At 46.0% G+C, this 19,524-nt stretch overlaps 1 protein-coding gene across 4 annotated transcripts in view; it reads right to left on the reverse strand.

Moving 5' to 3' along the window:
* Nucleotides 1-15,682, reverse strand: part of Otud5 (OTU deubiquitinase 5) — a 33,157-nt gene extending 17,475 nt beyond the window's left edge. Inside the window, exons 1-3 of one of the 4 annotated variants that reach the window (XM_051142590.1) lie at nucleotides 14,972-15,680; nucleotides 14,730-14,842; nucleotides 1,203-1,296 (exon numbers count right to left, since the gene is read on the reverse strand). In XM_051142590.1, coding sequence (XP_050998547.1) covers nucleotides 1,203-1,296; nucleotides 14,730-14,842; nucleotides 14,972-15,323 — 559 coding nt within the window. In that variant the 5' untranslated portion in view covers nucleotides 15,324-15,680. Of the gene's footprint in view, nucleotides 1-1,202; nucleotides 1,297-14,729 lie in introns of all 4 variants that reach the window. The other 3 variants (XM_051142591.1, XM_051142588.1, XM_051142589.1) reach the window with 3 other exon arrangements.
* Nucleotides 15,683-19,524: the final 3,842 nt, after the last annotated feature.

The raw sequence follows: 19,524 nt of genomic DNA on the forward strand, positions 1-19,524 counted from the left end.
GCCTGGCCTACAAAGGGAGTCCAGGACAGCCAAGGCTACACAGAGAAACCTTGTCTTGAAAAACAAACAAAAACAAAAACAAAAAAAGAAAAGAAACATACAGAAATGTTTATGAAAAGAAATAACCCAGTGTCAAAAGTTATACATAAAAATACTGTTTCAGGAGAGTGAGAAAGAGCGAGCAGGGTAGTTTATAAAGTAAGGCTATCCATGGGTTAATCACTTTTGTTCCTAGATCACTGAGTCTCAAAGAATTCACTATTGTTTCTATTTTTGTGCAAGGTAAAAGAAAAAAATAAACTAATGTAGAAACTTGTAAAGATCTAGGGCTTTTTGTTTTGTTTTGAGACAAGACAAATATAGCCTTGGCTGTCATGGAACCTGCTATTTAGTCCAGGATGTCCTTAAACTCAGAGATCCAACCTGCTTCTGCATTCTAACTGCTTGAATTAAAGTGCTTCACCCATGCCCAATTTCACATACATAGCACATGTATAGGCATATAACAGAGGCCATCCCCAATACCACACCAGAGAAAACTCTAGGCACTAATTCTTACATACCAAAACAACAACAATATGATATTGTTATCCCACATACAAAAGTCTTGACTACCAGCCAGGCAGTGGTGGTGAACACCTATCATCCCAGCACTTGGGAGGCAGATCTCTGTGAGTTTGAGGCCAGCATGGTCTACTGAGTGAGTACAGGACAGTCAGGGATACACAGAGAAACCCTGTCCAAAAACAAAAACAAACAAATAAATAAATAAATCCTGACTACCACATACTTCTGGTGTAACCCTGGGCAAGTCACTCCCCACTTCTGAGACACACCTTTAATCCCCGCACTTGGGAGGCAGAGGCAGGGGGATCACTGTGAGTTCGATGTGATCTGCAGAGTAAGTTCCAGGACAGCCAGGGCTACATAGAGAAATCCTGTCTCAAAGAACAAAACAAAACAACAAAAGAAAAACTAACTAACCAAAGAAAGAGTTTCTTACAGTAGTCTTAACAGAGCAATACGTCCCTGAATGATGTCATTTTATCATTACTATTGCTGTTATTATTACTGACTCAACACAGTCCAAGAACAGAGGCCAAGCACCTCTGCCTCACTCCTGTCTCAGGGGCTGCTACTGACTACTGGCACATAGCCCAGAAGCCTTAAGCCCTTAGCCCTCAGAGCTGATACAGACTCACCTACAGCCCGAAATAGACAGGCACCATCCTCCTTCATCTGCTTGATGATGAAGCCTTTCTTGTCCCGTAAGGCCTTTTCAAACCAGTGTTCCTGCTGTAGGAAAGAGTGGAAGGATCAGCAATAGGGAAACCTGGACCCCCTCCCCAGGGTCCTGCCCTCAAGTTCCTGAGAGGACCAAAAGATTAGCTAAAAGGATACTGGGAAATTCACAACCCTTCTTAACTACTCTGTGGCCACAAACCAGGAGACTTAGTCAGTGGACAAGAACAAAATTAATCCCAGAGAGGCCCCAGACCCACCGGAAACAGGATCTTCATCTGCTCTCAATCATGTAAGATCTGGCCCAGTCAGCCAGAGGCCTAGACCCTATAAGTGCCTGTATGGAGAATGTGGTTCTCTATCATCAAGTTTCACCCAGGGAAGATGCTGAGGAGAGTAACTAGCTAGACCCTGGATCTTGACCCTATAAACATCTGGGGAATTCTCTAAGATATATTGTGTAAGGCAGAAAGTGAGCCAAGTATGATCTCAAAGGTGTCCAGACACATTTACATATATATTTAAATGAGCATTTACATATGTATACAAGCATATATATAGCACAAAACTGAAAAAAGTAGACAATAAAATATAATCCCTAAGTATTCATGCTAGTGATGATTTTTCTTAACTTTCGTCCCAATAAGATATACAATTCTTCATCTAAAATTCCAATCCCTAAATGTTTTGAACATCAAGAGACTTGAAAAAATATTGAAAACCCAAACCCAAAGTCTTAATCTAATTCATGTACCACCTAACCTGAATAGAATATACCAAAATACCCTACTTGAGGGTGAAGATTCAAACATTTCCATGCAAAAATATTTAGGCACATGATCATGAGGTGCCACTCCAGCCTCTGTTAAAGTATTATATAATACAAAGTCTAAACACCAGAGAACTTTTCCAAATTCTGAGCATTTTCTAAATTTCAAATTACATTTGATTCCAAAGGTTTGCTTAAGTGGACATATACAAGCTCATACTTCCAGACTAAAATATAATAATAATAATAGATGATGACCTTGACAGCTTAAGACATTTCCATTTCAAAACAAGAGGAAGCAGATCTTTCTCAGGCCCCTCACGCCCTCTGCTGGCTGCCAGAAGCACACAGCTTGACCTGGCAACAGGACTGTACTACAAAATAGGAAGCCTGTTCCTAAGGGACATTACTCTGCCTAGGAACTTACAGGCTCCCAGCTAAAGATGACCACAAAGGGCCATTTTTGTACTCCACCACAGGAAATGGGTAGAACCCATGTCCTTGAAAAACCAAGAGAGATCTGGCAAAGTGAGCATAGTGTCTAGAGGTCTAAATCCTTGGTTTTCAAGCCAGCCAGCTCCATTACTGCACTGTTTTCCTGGTTGTAGGTAAGCTGCCTAAACTTGTCATACCAGTTACAAAAATGGGAAGCATTTGGTCTACTTGACACATTTGCCAAGAGCTCAGGAATTCTGTCAGGACCTAACGAGGCTCTGTAATAACATACTGGTGAGGCGCTCACTAAACATAAACGGGGAAGAGAGCAGCATAAAAAGACATACAAGCCAGGCGTGGTGGCGCACGCCTTTAATCCCAGCACTCAGGAGGCAGAGATGAGGCCAGCCCCCCCCCCCACACACACACACAAAGGAGATACCCTCAAAAAGTCCTAGGTGAGTGAACAGACAGAGGATGAAGAAGGACAAGGGAAAACCTAGCCAGCCCCACCCTCAGGGCCCACCCCATCAGGAAGGCGTGGTTTCATTTGCAGAGATGACAAACACACCTGTAAGCCTTTACTGCGCTTCTCTGGGCAGCACACACACAGCTGTTTGTGCACAGCCTCCCAACAGTGCAGGCGCGCCTCCTGCCCTGGAGGCTGCGCACCAGCACACCAGCTAGCTACTCCGAATTCATCCTTGCCCATGTCATCAGCCATCTCCCAGAGCCACAAGGCCTAGCCCATAAAAGGGGTGTCCAGAAAAAAGAAACTTTAAACTTTACTACACACCCGACAAAAGGGAGATTCAAAAGAGAGAGAACAGCATTCTCTCATGTATAGGAGGAAAATACAAGAAGGGATAAGAAGAAAAAGAGGGGGGCTTCCTAACTAATCATTTCCCCATATATGAGTCATCCTGGGCTGGACAATGAAGACAGCAAAATGAATCAGACTTGGTCCCTACCATGATAAACTTCTAGGGGAGGGGTAAAGAAATAAGCAATGACTACACACAGTAAGAGTGGGGCTGCAGCCAGGCGTGGTGGCGCACGCCTTTAATCCCAGCACTTGGGAGGCAGAGGCAGGTGGATCGCTGTGAGTTCGAGGTGAGCCTGGTCTGTCTGCAATGCAAGTCCAGGACAGCCAGGGCTACACAGAGAAACCCTGTCTCAAAAAACCAACCAAACAAACATAAAAATAGTCATTCCTCACCACTAAGCACCAGAGATGCTCAGAGCCTGACAATGTGTACAGTAGAGCAAAGACACAAGCAAGACTAGGCAGCCAAGCAGGGAAAAGCCAGGAAGGAGGATGAACTCATATTAGCTGAGTGCTTTGTCCCATGCCAGGTGGCAGATACAAAAGTGACCTCATTTAATTTTCCTCACCACAACCCAAGTGGCAGGAAGTGTTATCCCCATTTTACAAAAGCAGAAAGGAGCTGCAATTTGGGTACTAGCAAAGCCTGGTAGTATAGAGGCAATACACAATGTGCCATGAGCAGTGACACATACCTGGCAGCAAGTCCTGGGGACAGTCTGGCTTGTCCCTAAAAATAAAAGAAGTCTGAATAGACAGACCTTTTTCACAAGTAGGGTGTGGGTCCTAGGTCACTAAGTGGCAGCTAGGGTGCATCTAGAGGATGGCTTGCTACCCATCCCCTGGGTTGGGCACTCCAGTTGGAAAAGCTGTGGCTCTAGCTTCTTCCTCTCTTTCCCTCCCTCTCCCACTTTGGGAAGAAAATGTTTAGGAAGTGCTGGAGGGCTGGAGAATAGTCCAACAATCTATAGGTTTATTCTGTATTCGGGATCTGACCCAAAAAGATCAAGTCTCAGCCCCAAACTTTGCAAGCTCAAGGCCAAGCCTGGAGCAGAGCCTCTCCCTAACTCTTAAGCCTTTGCAAAAGGACTGGACAAAGCTCTCTGAACACCATGGCATCGAATCCCAGGAGCTGAGACAGGACCCTACAATCTACTGGTTTAAAGGCCTAAGTTTTAACAGGCTGGGGAACCCAATTGACTTAGGTTGCAGTGCAGCTTGCCCAAATAAAAGCCAAGTGATGAACTGCATTGAGACACAATATTCCAATCTGTGAAATGGGAACACAAGATTCCTAGTAAGTGGGATGGTACTTTGGCCAGTAGATTGGAGGAGAGGGGTGAGACAAGGTCTAAGTGCCACTGGCTGTCCTCAAACTCACTATGTTGACCAGGATGTCCTCAAACTTATGTCTCCAGAGTTAAAGGAGTCTACCACCACACTTGGCTGTAACTATCTTTACAAAGTGCTATCAAACCAGTTGCTTCAGGGCAGTGAGAAACATGGTAAGACCAGGGTATGCACTACACCCTGCAGTAGGAAATTCCCTCCCTGATCTGGATTAGGTTGAATCGTGTGTACCTGGAAATATCAGACCTAATGCCTAGAGCCTGTATGTGTAATATTTTTAATGTATTTAATATATATATATATATACATATATATATACATATTCTTCCAGGGTGTACTCCTGCAGGCCAGAAGAGGGCATCAGATCTCATTATAGATGGCTGTGAGCCACCATGTGGTTACTGGGAATTGAACTCAGGACTTCTGGAAGAACAGTCAGTGCTCTTAACCTCCAAGCCATGTCTCTAGCCCTATGTGTAATATTTTTTAAAGGATATTTGCAGAAGCAATTATGTTGAAAATCTTGAGATAGGGAAGTCACCTGGAACACTGAGTGGGGCCTGAGTGCAATCAAGTCTGGGGCTTCATTTTTTTCAACTTGACTGGACTTGGAATAACTTAAGAGACACCTCTAATGTCGGGCGTGATGGGTATGCCTTTAATCCCAGAACTCAGGAGGCAGATGCAGGCAGATCACTGTGAGTTCAAAGGCCAGCCTGGTCTATAAAGTGAGTCCAGGACAGCCAAGGCTACACAGAGAAACCTTGTCTCAGAGAGGAGAGACAGACAGACAGACAGACAGACAGACAGACACCTCAAGATGTGTCCTTCAGGAAGTTTCCAGATAGGTCTAACTCATCACCTGAATGTGGGTGACACCATCACATAACATAGGCTGGGGTCTCAGGCTCAATAAAAATGGGAAAAGGCAAATGAGTTTCATTAGTCTTCACTTCTCCCCTGGTCTGACATGACTAGCTGTCTCACACTCCTACTGCCATGTCTTGCCCACTGGAATGGACTGCATCCCCCAAATAAATCTCTCAAGTTGCTTTTGTCAGGTACTCTGTTATAGCAACAAGAGAAAAGTGATAAAGTTGGTACCCAGAAGTGGGGGTCACTGCTGTGAATACCTGATTATACAATTTGTAGGCATTTGGAGGTGGTTTGCAGGAGGAATTTGGAAGGGGTTGGTTCTGTGGGCTAGAGAAGAGTGCTTAAGTAGAGCTTAAGTATATTCTGGTAGGAATGTGGAATAAAAGAATATACAGACAGAAATGTGAACAATGAAGTCCTGGTTAAGGAGATCTCAGCTAGGTACAAGGACTAGACGCCATTTGTTTTGTAGTCTGGCAAAGTAATCTGGCTCATTTCTGCCCGCCTGATCATTTGAGCGAGGCTGAACTCCTAAGTAATAGATGAAGTCACTTATAAAAAACCTGAAGTCAGTATAAGCTCTAGGTCTCAGTATAGTTATCACTGTGGTTTACTGCATCAATCCATTGAGAGTGCACAAAACATACAAGATGTGGAAAATGTACAGGTTGGTGAAGAAAAGAGCATCAACCAGTTGGCTATGGTGGTTATGTTTATGATCCTAACACTTGGGAGGTAGAGACAAGAGGATCAGGAGTTCAAAGTTAGCCTCAGCTACATAGAGATGGGTTATGTGAGATCCCGACTCAAAAAAAGTTATGGACAGAAATATGCAGTTTGACAAGGCAAAGAGTTGACTGCCTTAAAGCCGAAGGCAGCCTGGTTTGGATAAAGTAGCTACAAGTGTGATGAAATTTATGCAAGTTAGAAAAACCCTAAGCCAGGCCTGGTGGCACACATTTATAATCCCAGCCCTCAGGAGACAGAGGCAGGTGGATCACTGTGAGCTCAAGGCCAACCTGGTCTACTGAGTGAGTCCAGAACAGCCAAGGCTACATAAAAATACCCTGCCTTGAAAAACCAAGAAAAGAAAAAAGAAAAACCCTAACTCTCAAATATATCTCCATCCACCCTTGAGGATAAGACCCTACCAGGAATGAATGGCTCTAGGCTATAAAAGTGAAAACTTAGCTTAAGAACATACAACCCGTAAAAAGCAGAGCTTCTAGAGTAAAATGCAGAAAACACCATAGAGAAATGTTTTCCTGAGTTTCAGTCAACAAGGCACACAGACCACAGCACCTGCAGTCCAAGGGGACTAGGCTATATTTTGAGCTAGTAGCATAACTTGACATCATCCACATCAGCTTGGTTTTTCAGACACATGGAATTCAACAATGAGGTGACCAAACAGCCTTGCACCAATGTTTCAGAAAGCCACAGAGATCAGGTAATGTGTAGCAGGGTCAGATTTTCTGCAATAAGGCTCTAAGAAGCCGTTTTATTTTATTGGGGTTTTTTTTTTTTTGAGACAGGGTCCCTCTGTGTAGCCTTGGTTGGTCTGGATTCTTTTTGTAGACCAGGCTGGCCTTGAACTCACAGAGATCCACCTACCTCTGCCTCCTGAGTGCTGGAATTAAAGGTGTGCACTAGCACACCCACCCGAAGAGGCCATTTTATGAAGCTGTAAAGGTGATGCTTTTTGCAATGGTGGCCTCAAGGGTATTGGAGATGTCAAAAACATCTGCCAAGGAAAGCTTTAGAACAGTGGTTCCCAACCTTCCTAATGCTGCGACCCTTTAATACAGTTCTTCATGTTGTGGTGACCTCATTGCTACTTCATAGCTGTAATTTCGCTGTTATGAACTGTAGTGTAAATATTTATGTTTTTGGATGGTCTTAGTTGACCCTGGGAAAGGGTTCAGCCCACAGGTTGAGGACCTCTGTCTTAGGCACTGAGTGAAGCTGACTCAAGATAGAAGCTGTAGAGCCAGGCATGGTGGCACACGCCTTTAATCCCAGCACTTGGGAGGCAGAGGCAGGTGGATCACTGTGCATTTGAGGCCAGCCTAGTCCACAAATTGAGTCCAGAATAGCCAAGGCTACACAGAGAGACCCTGTCTCAAAACAAACAAACAAACAAAAAAGCTGTATGCTCAAAGCAACAGAGCTGAGGGGTACAACTATCCAGCTTGCTGGAACACAGATGATGCTATCAAAAGTTCAGGTGTTGGACAGGAATTGCAGGGTTTAGTGTTTTCCCCACTGAGCTCCAGTCTTACTTTCATCTACTCTTTCTTTGCTAATGTTCCCATTCCTCTCTTCTGGAATGGGAATGTTTGCTCCGCGTCACCGTATATTAGATAATGCAACATGCTTTATTTGTTATTTTACAGAGGCTCACAGTTAAGTCTCACAATGTAACCCTGACTGGCTTAGGACTCAGAAATCTACTTGCCTCTACCTCCCATGTGCTGGGATTAATGGTATATACCATCTCACCAGGCCTTGAACACAGGATTTTGGACAATGTTAGAACTGCTAAGAATTTGACTATGCTTACAGATGAACTAAATGTGTTACCTACCTTAAGATTGCTATGAGATGTTGAGGGCCATGAGTAAAATATTAATATTTAGACATAATAGATTTGGATGGCAAGTTGAGAATGGGTGGACCTGTAATGGATAATCCTCAGTTAACTCGATTAGATTTGAAATTACCTAGGAAATAGACATCTTGATGTGCCTTTTAGGGAGTTTCAAGAGCATTAACATGAGTGAAGACCTACCCTAAACATGACATCATCCATGGGCTGGGGTCCTGTGCTGAATAATAGGAGGGGAGAAAGAGAACTGAGTACCAGCATCCATCTCTCTGCTTCCTGACTGTAGACATAATCTGAACAGCTGCCTCACACTCCTGCCATGAGGCTTCCCCACCATGATGGACTATATCCCCTCAAACTGTAACAACAAACCCTTCCCTTCCTTAAGTTGCTTTTGTCACAAGAAAAGTAACTAAGACAACTGTCTTCACAGAGAGAGACCATTTAATACAAAACAGGGAACCATCCACATACACAAAGCGAAAGCCAATGTGAAGACAGAGACAGAGACTGGAGTGATGCAGCCATCAGAAGCTGAATCTCTCCTAGCTGCCCTGGAGCACATCCAGTAGGTGCCAAACCCTTGATTTTGGCCTAGTGAAACCTATTTTGAACTTCTGACCACCAAAACTAAAACAGAATATACCCATTGTTCTAAGCCAAACAGTCTATGGTTATTTGTCACAACAGCCACAGGAAATTAATATATCCCTTGTTAGCACTCCTTTAGTATGTGAGCTCTAGGGCTTTGTGGCTATGAAACTCACAGCATGGCTCCCATTCGGTACAATTCACTTCCCTAGAGAGGGCTAGAATTAAAAGGCAGTAGGGGCCTGGAATCCTCCCTCTCAGCCTGGGAAGTTGCTGACCCAGCCTGTGGGTAAAAGAGCTGCCAATAAAGGGGGGAGGGTGCAGGCAAGGATGGCAACAGCATCGGACAGATGTCTTCTTAGAGGCCATGGCCAAGAGGTGTTTAGTATTCTAGGGCTCACAGCTTTGTCCCAGCAAGCCTGGAGCCAACACCACCCCCTCACCCAAAACACCCAGGAACACTGGCTCTGATCCAGGGGCAATAAACACAGGCAATCCATCCAATGGGAAACACAGACAAGCTGCTTCTCCAAGGACTCAAACAAACCTACCAGAAGAGAAGAAAGAGAAGCAAGACCCCCTCTAAAACAAAAAACAAAATCAAAAACAAAAACAAAAACTCTTTCTGGGCCACCAGAGGATTAAAAACCAAGATCCTATTATTTGGCAATAAGAACAACTACAGTACTGATACATGCTATACCATGGATGTGCTCTGAACACATGCTAATCAACACAATCAAAGTTATAAAGGCCGACATTATTAAATCATTCTATTTGTTTCATAATAGTCAATCCAGACAAATTAGTCGGTTGCCAGGGGCTGGAAAGGGATGAAGGAATGGGGGGGATGTTAAAAGGTATAAAAGTTCATTCTATGATGTTACAAACATTGTAAAACTGACTGATGATAAAAGTACAATTCGATGGCGATGTTGACAGCCACTGAATTGTACACTTATTTTGGTTATTTTACACAGTCTCCCAACACTGGCCCAGACTGGCCTCAAATTTTTGGCAATCTTCTTGCCTCAACCTCCCAAATGATGTGATTATAGGCTTGAGCCATCACATCCATATAATTGTGCACCTGAGTTTCATCACAATAAAACTGTTAAACAAAAGCCCAGCGTGGTGGCACATGCCTTTAATCCCAGCAATCGGGAGGCAGAGGCAGGCAGATCACTGTGAGTTCGAGGCCAGCCTGGTCTACAAAGCGGGTCCAGGACAGCCAAGGCTACACAGAGAAACCCTATCTCGAAAAACAAACAAACAAATAAATAAATAAAACAAAACAAAAACAAAAAAAATCTGTTAAACAAAAACAAAACCACCAAAGAACCTATAGAATCTCCGAGGAAGAGAGAAATGCTACACTGGCTGAAACGTCATAGAACATCTTCTAGCTGGGTGGTGGTGCTGCAAACCTTTGATCCTAGCACTCAGGAGGCAGAGGCTAGTGGACCTCTGAGTTTGAGGACAGTCTAGTCTTCAGAGCAAGTTCCAAGACAGCAGGACTATTACATAGAGAAACCCTGTCTCAAAAACACACAACAAAAGAACGAAAACAAAAAAGGTGGAAGAGGTAGCATCCCCAGTTCCAAGGGTCCCACATAAACTTCCATAAAGGACAGGAAGAGTGTAAAACAGAAAATTAAAGATGAGATTACACTTTTTCTTAGGGTAATGAGTTCAATCACTCTCTTCAACATTATACATTTAATAAGTAGAAAAATCAAGACCAAAGCTGGGCAGTGGTGATGCACGCCTGTAATGCCAGCACTTAGAGGCAGATGCAGGCGGATCTCTGAATTCCAAGGCCAGTCTCAGAACTACAGAGTGAGTTCCAGGACAACCAGAGCTACACAGTGAAACCCTGTCTTAAAAAACAAACAAACTAGTCAGGCGTGGTGGCGCACACCTTTAATCCCAGTGCTCGGGAAGTAGAGGCAGGCGGATCACTGTGAGTTCGAGGCTAGCCTGATCTACAAAGTGAGTCCAGGACAGGCAAGGCTACATAGAGAAACCCTGTTTCAAAAAAAAAAATACCTCCAAAATAACCACTCCAAAACAAACAAAAAAAACTAAACTAAAAACCAAGACCCAGAAAAGGGAACTGCCCAAAGACCACACAAAGTTTACTGTAGAAAAAGGACTAAAATCCATGTTGCAAAAAAAAAAAAAAAAAAAAATCCATGTTGCCAGGGCAGGGACCATGTGATGTTTCCTTACCAGCCAACCACTCGATTCCAGATGGGCAAGCTTCTAGATGCCAAAAGATAGATACTATGAATGGACAAAGAGTCTTAGGAAGAAAATAAGATGGTCTTGGGGCAAATTACTCATCCTGAGCAAAAAGGACAAAGTAGGCAAGGCTTGACAATTACACTCTACTAACCCTGATGTATTTTTGCCCTAAAATAAGAGTTCTACAATCATAAAACAGTTCAACGCAGAGGCAGGCAGATCTCTGTAAGTTTGAGGCCAGTCTAGTCTATAAAGAGAGTCCAGGACAGGCAAGGCGACACAGAGAAACCCTGTCTCGAAAAACAAAACAAAACAAAAGAGTTCAACACTGGAGTTTGAACTCTAGCTTGCCCAGCTCCAAACGCCAAATTCTTTCCACATACAACTGTAGATCTTGATAGCGGGCTATAACACTGCCATTCTTTTACCAAACAGGCTTTGTCCTACCCACCAAACCTCTATGGCTGGGCAAGAAGCAAGGAAGAAAGAGAAGGAACCCAGTTCTTCTTCAAAAGACATTCACTCGACTATCAACTTCAGGTATCAGGGGCTTTGAAATCCCTAAAACCCAAAGGTAACTGACAACTCATTTCATATTACCAAGAGAGTTAGCAACGTGAGGAGCAAAGAGCAGAAGCTATAGTAGTTTCATTCTGCAAAATGTGACATACTGAGACGTAGAATCCACACATACTGACTGCACTGCTAAACCTAGCATCTTCCACTATCTCAGTGTGCATGCCTCTTTCTCCAACATCTCTCTCTGTGAGGTCTTCTAGCTCAGGATGCTTATAAGCCATTGCTTTCAGCGGACTGACTCTCAGAAAGGCGACCATGCCTGAGAAAGGAACCCAGAACCCCAACCCAAGGTTCCTGGAGAATCTGAAAGAGAACAGGAGGACATTTTCATAGAACTGGCCTGGGAAAGGAACCCTCTAACATCATCTCCCCAGAACCCCAACCCAAGGTTCCTGGAGAATCTGAAAGAGAACAGGATGACTGCAACCAGATTTACTATTCAGACTAATCATCGAACCTGTCAGTATCAATCTAGCCTCCAGGTTATAAACATCTTCAAAGAGTTGTGGACCAAGACTGTGGTAGCAGAACCAATCTCCCTTCTTCTCATCCTCTAAATGCTCAAAGTTGGGGCAGGTGAGGCAGGGAGAATAGGAGTGGATCCTTCTTCCCCCCATCTCTACAGTAGAACAGAAAGCTTCCCCCAACATAGGGAAGAGCAGGTTCCATCAGTCCATCAGATCTTACTTCCAACTTCTTATGACAATATAAGGGCAGAACTGCAAGGGGGTGTAAGAATGTGGCCTTTTGCATCTCTATGAACAACACACCTTCTCTTTCCCTGGGACCAGGATACATAGCTCTGTAAGGGGCAAAGAAACTTTACAAGAACTTGGGATTCATAACTCCTGGACCCAGCTGCACCATGGTGGCGCACCCCTTTAATCCTAGCACTCAGGAGGCAGAGGCAGGCAGATCACTGTGAGTTTGAGGCCAGTCTGGTCTACAGAGTGAGTCCAGGACAGCCAAGGCTACACAGAGAAACTCTTGTCTTGAAGAAAAAAAGAAAAAAAAAACCTTCTAGACTGAACAGCTGTCAGAAATGATAGGAAAGGAACAATAACAGTGGATTTGAGACCACACTCTGCCCCCTGTAAAATAGAAGATCTTGAGACAAAAGGAAATGGGATGTGAGAGAAATTTCCAGATCCAGAGAAGTAGGAAGAACCAACTGAAATAGGGTCAGAACCTCTCTGGGTTTAAGGGATGCCTCAGGCTTCTAGTCCTAGGCCCTGACAATCTTCTTAGCTCTGACCTGAGGGGAAGGAAGTGTTACACCAGAATACCCAAGCTATCTGTCCAAAGAAAGAAGCCTCTGGTCACACTCAAGATGACTTCATGTCCTGTCTCTGGTGAGAAAGAATCACCTGGTGTGGTGGGAGGAGCTGCATGCTTAAGCAAAGACTCAGCCCTCAGACCCCAAGGCGAAGAATCTCTTGTCCCAGAGGGAAATGATCCAGACCCCACCTCCAAAGAGGTCCAAACTATTTCCCTCAGAATTGTATCCTGCCCATGTTTCTGAGGCTCAAGAACACCCCCTCACCCCCACAAAGAGACTTATGCTCCTAAAAGATTGCTAATGAAGAGAGTTGTCTCTCAAGTGGCAGCCTCAAAAGATTCAGGTCTCAGACCCTAACGTATAGATCAATTCCTCAAACAAGTGATGTGATGTTGAAAGGCCTTGGAAAGGGATGAGAGTAACTAAGACTGCATCCTCAGGACCCTTAGAATTCTGTCCCAAAAGCAAGGTACAGGGACTCTTATCAGAGCACCTCAAGTTCCTTGAGGAACTCGAGGAATTTCAGACACTACCTCTAGAAACAGTCTTTAGCACCACGTTCCTAAGGAAAACCTCAGATGTCCTTCACAGAACAGAGTCTCAGGCCCTTGAAGGCAGATTTAGAGGGGGGATTCTAACATCACCTCTGGATCTCCATACTGCTCACATCCTGAGGCCAGAGTTTACAAGGCAGGGATTGGATGGGGGGCCCATAGTTCTCATGCCAGACTCGGGGACCTCATCTGGAAAGTCAATAGGTAGGAGTTCTTCAGGAGAGATAGAGCGCTTCCTGAGAGAGTCTCAGGTTTTTTTCCTCCAACGACAGTAACAGCTCAGCCCCTTAGGGATCAGAGAAGTCCAGATGCACTGAAGGGGGAAAAAAAATCGAGATGTTGCACCACCCCTGAAGTCAGTTTCGATTGGCAAGGCACATATCCTTAGGGGAATTTATGAGCCCCCCAAAAGTATAGACACCAGATGTGAACGAAAGAAAGTGGCTCCTGGAGAACCCTTCTTGCCTGGTACATCTGTAAGTGCTATGCTCCTGAAGAGGCCCCAGCCTATAAAACCCTAGTCCAAAGCAAAGAGGTCTTTCCATCAACATTAACTATGACCCACAGTTCTGACTCTCATGCATTTGAAGAAAGGCTCAGGTCCCTAACTGAAAGGTAGGGGTGGAGGCAAAGACCCTATCTCTGAGGAGAAACCTCGGACCCCGCTGTCCAAGGATGCAGGTCTCAGGCCACTGATAGAAAACACAAGCTAACGTCACTCAGAAAGAAAGAAAGAGACAGATCAACTCTGGTCCTTGGCGTTGGTTTTGCTCTTTGCCCCTAAGAGGGAAAGAATTTTACCTCCTAGACAGGTCTAGGTTTCCAAATAGAGGCTTAGGACACTCCAGGAGACCGCATGCATGACAGACTTGTCACGTCTGCGAAGGAGCCAAGGATCCTCCCTACATGAAGAATGTCAGATTCTTTAAGGGTTTAAGTGTCTTAGGTATGCTTAAAGCCTATCTCTGAGCACACGACCTTAGTTGAAATCTTTGGAGAGAAAATCTCACACTTGTTTTAAAGGAACCAAAGTCCTTTCCATAGACCCAACAGCTTCCCTCTCAGGTAGGGCTCCAACCTACCTGTAACTCTTGAGGAATTCCCAAAAGCCAGTCAGGCAGATGAGACCTTGGGACCAGGCCTGACAAATAAAGGTTGCAAAAGAGCTCCCAAACCTCATCTTGAATTAGCTTACTTAGGGCTCCTAAAACTAAGCCCGTGAGGGGGGAGGAAAAAGAAAGAGGGTTTCATCAGGCCCCACCACCAAGACCTAGGTTTCTTGGACCAATCTCAAACAACATTTTCGTGGGTCCCTTCTCAGTGGGGGGGACCCACTTGCTGTGTCTTGCTGCCCCTCACCTTGCAGTCCTTACCTGCTCTACAGTGGCAGGGTCCATGGCCTCGATGCGTGCTGCTGCAGCTTCATATTCGTCTTCACTGTTGTAGCCTGCTCCGACCTCTTCGCGCTCCGGACTGGCCCCGCCAACTGCGCCAACGCCGGGAGCTTGACGCCGCCGCTTGCTGTGCCCAGGCCCCGAGCAGCAGCCGCCCACGCCCACGGTACCACCCACGCCCACCACCACCCCTGCCGCGCCCACCCCCGCAGTTGTCGCACCAAGAGCGTCACCAGGACCGCCGCCGGGGCCACCAGGGCCCCCACAAGGAGGTGGAGAAGCCTGCTGTGGCCGAGGGCCCGCCACTGCGCCAGGCGGCACGGCTAGTGCCCAACGATGAAGAGCACCAGGCGGCCCCTGTAGCGGGCCCTGAGGTGGTGGTGAAGCCCGGGGACGGGTCCCCACGACGCCGGAGTCACGGTCGCGCTCTCCTCCACCCACGCCCGTGCCGCCGCCGCCCACGCCCACCCCCCCACCGCGCCGAGGCGCAGGGGGCAGTGGCCCGGGCGGCGGCGGCTCGTTGGCCGGGTCGGCGTCGGGAGGTGGCGGCTTCTTTTTGGGGAGAATAGTCATGGCGGCACCGCCAAGTACCCCACAGCAAACCAGACGCGGAGAACGCCGGGAGAAAACCCGGATGAGGGGGCTACAGTTGTGCGCGAAGCACGATGGGAAGAGCGAGGCCTGGATAAAGAGATCAGGACACCGGTTCGAGAACCGTAGGCAGTACGCAGGTCACGCCCGGAGGAGATCCCGGATGTGAAGTCCAATACGATGGTACCAAGGCAAATTTGTCGTAGCCGTTTCTCCCTCCAAGTCCGGCTAAGCTTACTGCTACCTTGTTCCGGGATTCGGCTTCAAAGGAAACACAACCAAAACAAGCACCTCTTCGCCCCGCCCCTTCGCAGGTTCTTGAACTACCGGGTGGGGCCTCCCGGGGCTGTGCGCACGCGCAATAGGACACAAGTCCCGCCTCTTGCTCGGAAGTACGTGGGCAAAATCGTCGCCGTGGTCACAACTGCAGACACTAACCAATCAAAGAAGTAGCGTAAAGCCTTGACAACACCCACTAGCCAATCATGGATGAGCGCTCGCTTTCTTGTGCCCTCCGTCTCAAATTTCAAAGTCTTCTGTCTTGGTCCCAGCTTTTCTCTTTGGTTCCGTTCTGTTCTTTACTTTCCCCAAGGTTCTGACCCACAGGCATCGGTACTATAAATAAACAGAATAGTCTGTCTTGTGTAAAATAAAACTCGATTCCTTAGGGATTCCACCTGGAACTCATTCAGACTCACAGGAAAATATCAACATTCCCAGAGCGTTTTTCCTCAGTGGCGTCAGTTCCGGTTCCTCCTATCTGCAAACTCGAGGGTCCGGGCCCTACTTCACCCCGGCAACAAAGGTAATCTTACGGTGATTGGTTCAACGATGTTGTCCATCACTTAAGATGGGCCAACCGCTAGACAGACATGAGCCAGACGAGTGTTTGGCGGAAAGACGCGCCTTCTCTGTCACCTCAGCCCTGTACCCTCACTTTGACCTCCTCAAGCCCATGGTTATTGCGCAGGCGCAGTACAGTCTTTACCCCCCCCCCCCGCCCCGGTCCCCCAAAAGAAAAACCCTTAGTGTACTCTGGAAGAGAATATTTACAAACTAACACTGTCAGCAGCTGGTGTCTCCCAGTGGTGCTGGCAAAATCTTTGATAGTGAGTAGCTAAAACACTACTAGCTAACACTAGCTTGGCCCTAAAGGTCTGAGTGTTTGGAACAAGTCAGTTAACACCCAATCTATCCTCTTTCTACCTCTCTATAAATTAGCAATAATCTCTATGTGTTAGAAATTAATGTTGCCGGGCAGTGGTGGTGCACGCCTTTAATCCCAGCATTTGGAAGGCAGAGGCAGGCAGATCGCTGTGAGTTCGAGGCCAGCCTGGTCCACAAAATGAGGCTAGCACAGTCAAGACTCCACAGAGAAACACTGTCTCGAAAAACCAAAACCAACCAACCAAACAACCCAACAACAACAAAACCAAAATAAAAAGAAAGAAAGAAATTAATGTCAATAAATATCTTGGTTCTGTGCATGGCACATAGTAAGCGCTGTATAAATTGAGACCTATGGTAGTGCAGAAAGATCCTGGACTTTGATTCCATATAAGGAAGAGATCTATGAATCGTATCCGTTTGTGCAAGTCACTGTCTCTTTTGATATTACCTGTCATAAGCGAATATCAAAACGGGGTTATCATCACTCTGGAGGATCAGGCCATTGGATCAAGAGCTCAAAGGCAGGGGCTGAAGAGATGACTTGGTGATTAAGGGTATTTGCTCTTCCAGAGGACCCAGGTTCAGTTTCCAGCACCCACATGGTGGCTCACAACCTTCTGTAACTCCAGTCCCAGGGATGAGAGAGAGAGAGAGAGAGAGAGAGAGAGAGAGAGAGAGAGAGAGAGAGAGAGAGAGAGAGAGAGAGAGAGAGCGCCAAGACCAGCCAGGACTACATGTTGGAACTGTCTCCAACAAAAGATATTTTAGGCAAAACAGAAAGACCACCCAACCTCCTCCCACCACGATGCTGCTTTTCCCTAAAAGGCATCAGTAATACATGGGTAAATATGGGTCTTAGTGATATTTTCTGTTCCTGAGACTCGACGGGAGGAGGGGACTCATATCTATTGGGACTCCTGTGTTCAGGGATTTCTGCCAAATGCCTATAAACATTACAATGAATCGTCTTGCGGTTGTCTTCACACCCATATATCTCGTTCCCTATTGGCTATCTGTTCAACACTACCCACCTAAAACGGAACTCATGACTAGCCTTCACCCCATACTTAACTATGTATCTGGCACTGTAGTAGTAGCTTTGATGTTTCCTTTAACAGCAAAAGGCACCCCCGGCCAATCATTGCTCAAACACGAAACCTCGGAGTCAAATTTGACTGCTTCCTCTTCTCCAACTCCCGCCTGCCTGACAATCCCAAGTCTCACTCATCCTATCTTGGGAACTTCATGACTTTCCAATTCTGCAGCTACCAATCTAGCCAAGCCACCACCCCCTACCAAGTGGACGACCACAAAAACCCTTGACTGAGCCGCCTTCATCCAAGGCTTTGTCTCCATAGCTTCCTCCCCATAGTCAAAATTATCCTTCCGCAATGCAAACGGAGCTTGCCTGTTTCTGAGTCTTCGGTGGTCCCTCGCTTATACTACAAATCCATTTCCCAGCTTCCAAAGCCTTTTGCAGCCTGTATTATCTACTTCCCTCCCTTCAGCCTTGCACTGTCCTTCCCAGCTAGATGAAACTACTCTCAGGTCCCCCAAAGGCCTTAAGCCCACTCTCTAACCTCCAGATCATAGCGCACACTTTGCTCTCCACGCACATTTTTAGCCTTCCATCTCTTGCCAGCCTACCTCCAACTCCTTTCTTGTATGCTGGCCAGTTTAGGTTACCATCTGTATCTTTCTTAGGTTGCCATCTTTATGTTTCTCTAATTCATCAATCTTAGCACAGTGTATGGGAGTTGCTTGTCTGCCTTTCATGTGCAATTCTGTACATGAGATATAATAATGCTACTTTGCCCATCATTGTACCTTAGTGCCAGTACATGATGGGCAGTTCACAAATATTTGATAAATTAAAAAAAAATAAGACTGTCTCTATTTCAAATTCACAACTTGACGCAAAAGGTGATTCTGTCACCCATGGACTGAAATGTGTCAATCTGAATCCAAGATCTGTCTTTTCAGTGCTCTACACAGCCCAGTCTCTCTCTCTCTCTCTCTCTCTCTCTCTCTCACACACACACACACACACACACACACACACACACACACACACCTGCTGTAAGCAGTATCCAGAAGAGAATACAGGGGATATCCATGATATAGGGAGATATAGCAAACACGTAAATCATTTATTAGGGTTAAATGTGTAGGTTTTTGTGACCAGGAAGCATGGGCTTAAGTTCTTCCTCAAAGTAACTACATTCAACTCTAGATCTTGGTTTCTCTGTGAATGAAGGCCCTGGAACACATTAATATCCCAGGTATAAGCTGGATGTGGTGGCTCACGCCTTTAATCCCAGCACTCAGAGGCAGAGGCAGGTGGATCGCTGTGAGTTCGAGGCCAGCCTGGTCTACAATGTGAGTCCAGGACAGCCAAGGCTACAGAGATAAACCCTGTGTCGAAAGACAGAAAAAAAAAAAAAAAAAAAAGAACCAAAACAAACCAAGGTGTATCAGTGTTCGTACCCTCTGGCCGGCTTCCGGCCTACAGAGACCAACTCTTCAACCCACTCCCCTTCCTTTCCCTACATTCCTCATCGTCATACATCTTGAAGGGTGGTTGTGATGCACGCCTTTAATCCCAGCACTTAGAAGGCAGAGGCAGGCGGTCTCCGAGTTCAAAGCCAGCCTGGTCTACAGAGTAAGTTCCAGAACTATATAGAGAAATGGTGTCTTGAAAAACAAAACAGAATACATGGCTAGCCACCCACCTCCTATACCTCTACCCACACCAGTCCCTTCACTGCTGAAAGCAAGCGTTTTCTTAACCCCTCAGCCAATCCCAGCCCTCAAAAACTCAATCCACAGAGTCAGCACAGCCTCCATCCACATCTCTCCTCTTAGGTTTTATTGACTGATGAAAACTTCATCTGTGTCAGCTGCCAGCTTCAGAGGGACAGAGCTGGAGATGAGGAACCTGAGATGATGCAAGATTTCACTCTGCGAGCACAGATCCAGAAGGTGACACCACAAGGGAGGAGAAGACCAAAGG

The sequence above is a fragment of the Acomys russatus genome, chromosome X (assembly GCF_903995435.1).
Source record: "Acomys russatus chromosome X, mAcoRus1.1, whole genome shotgun sequence".
NCBI classification, from domain to species: Eukaryota; Metazoa; Chordata; class Mammalia; order Rodentia; family Muridae; genus Acomys; species Acomys russatus.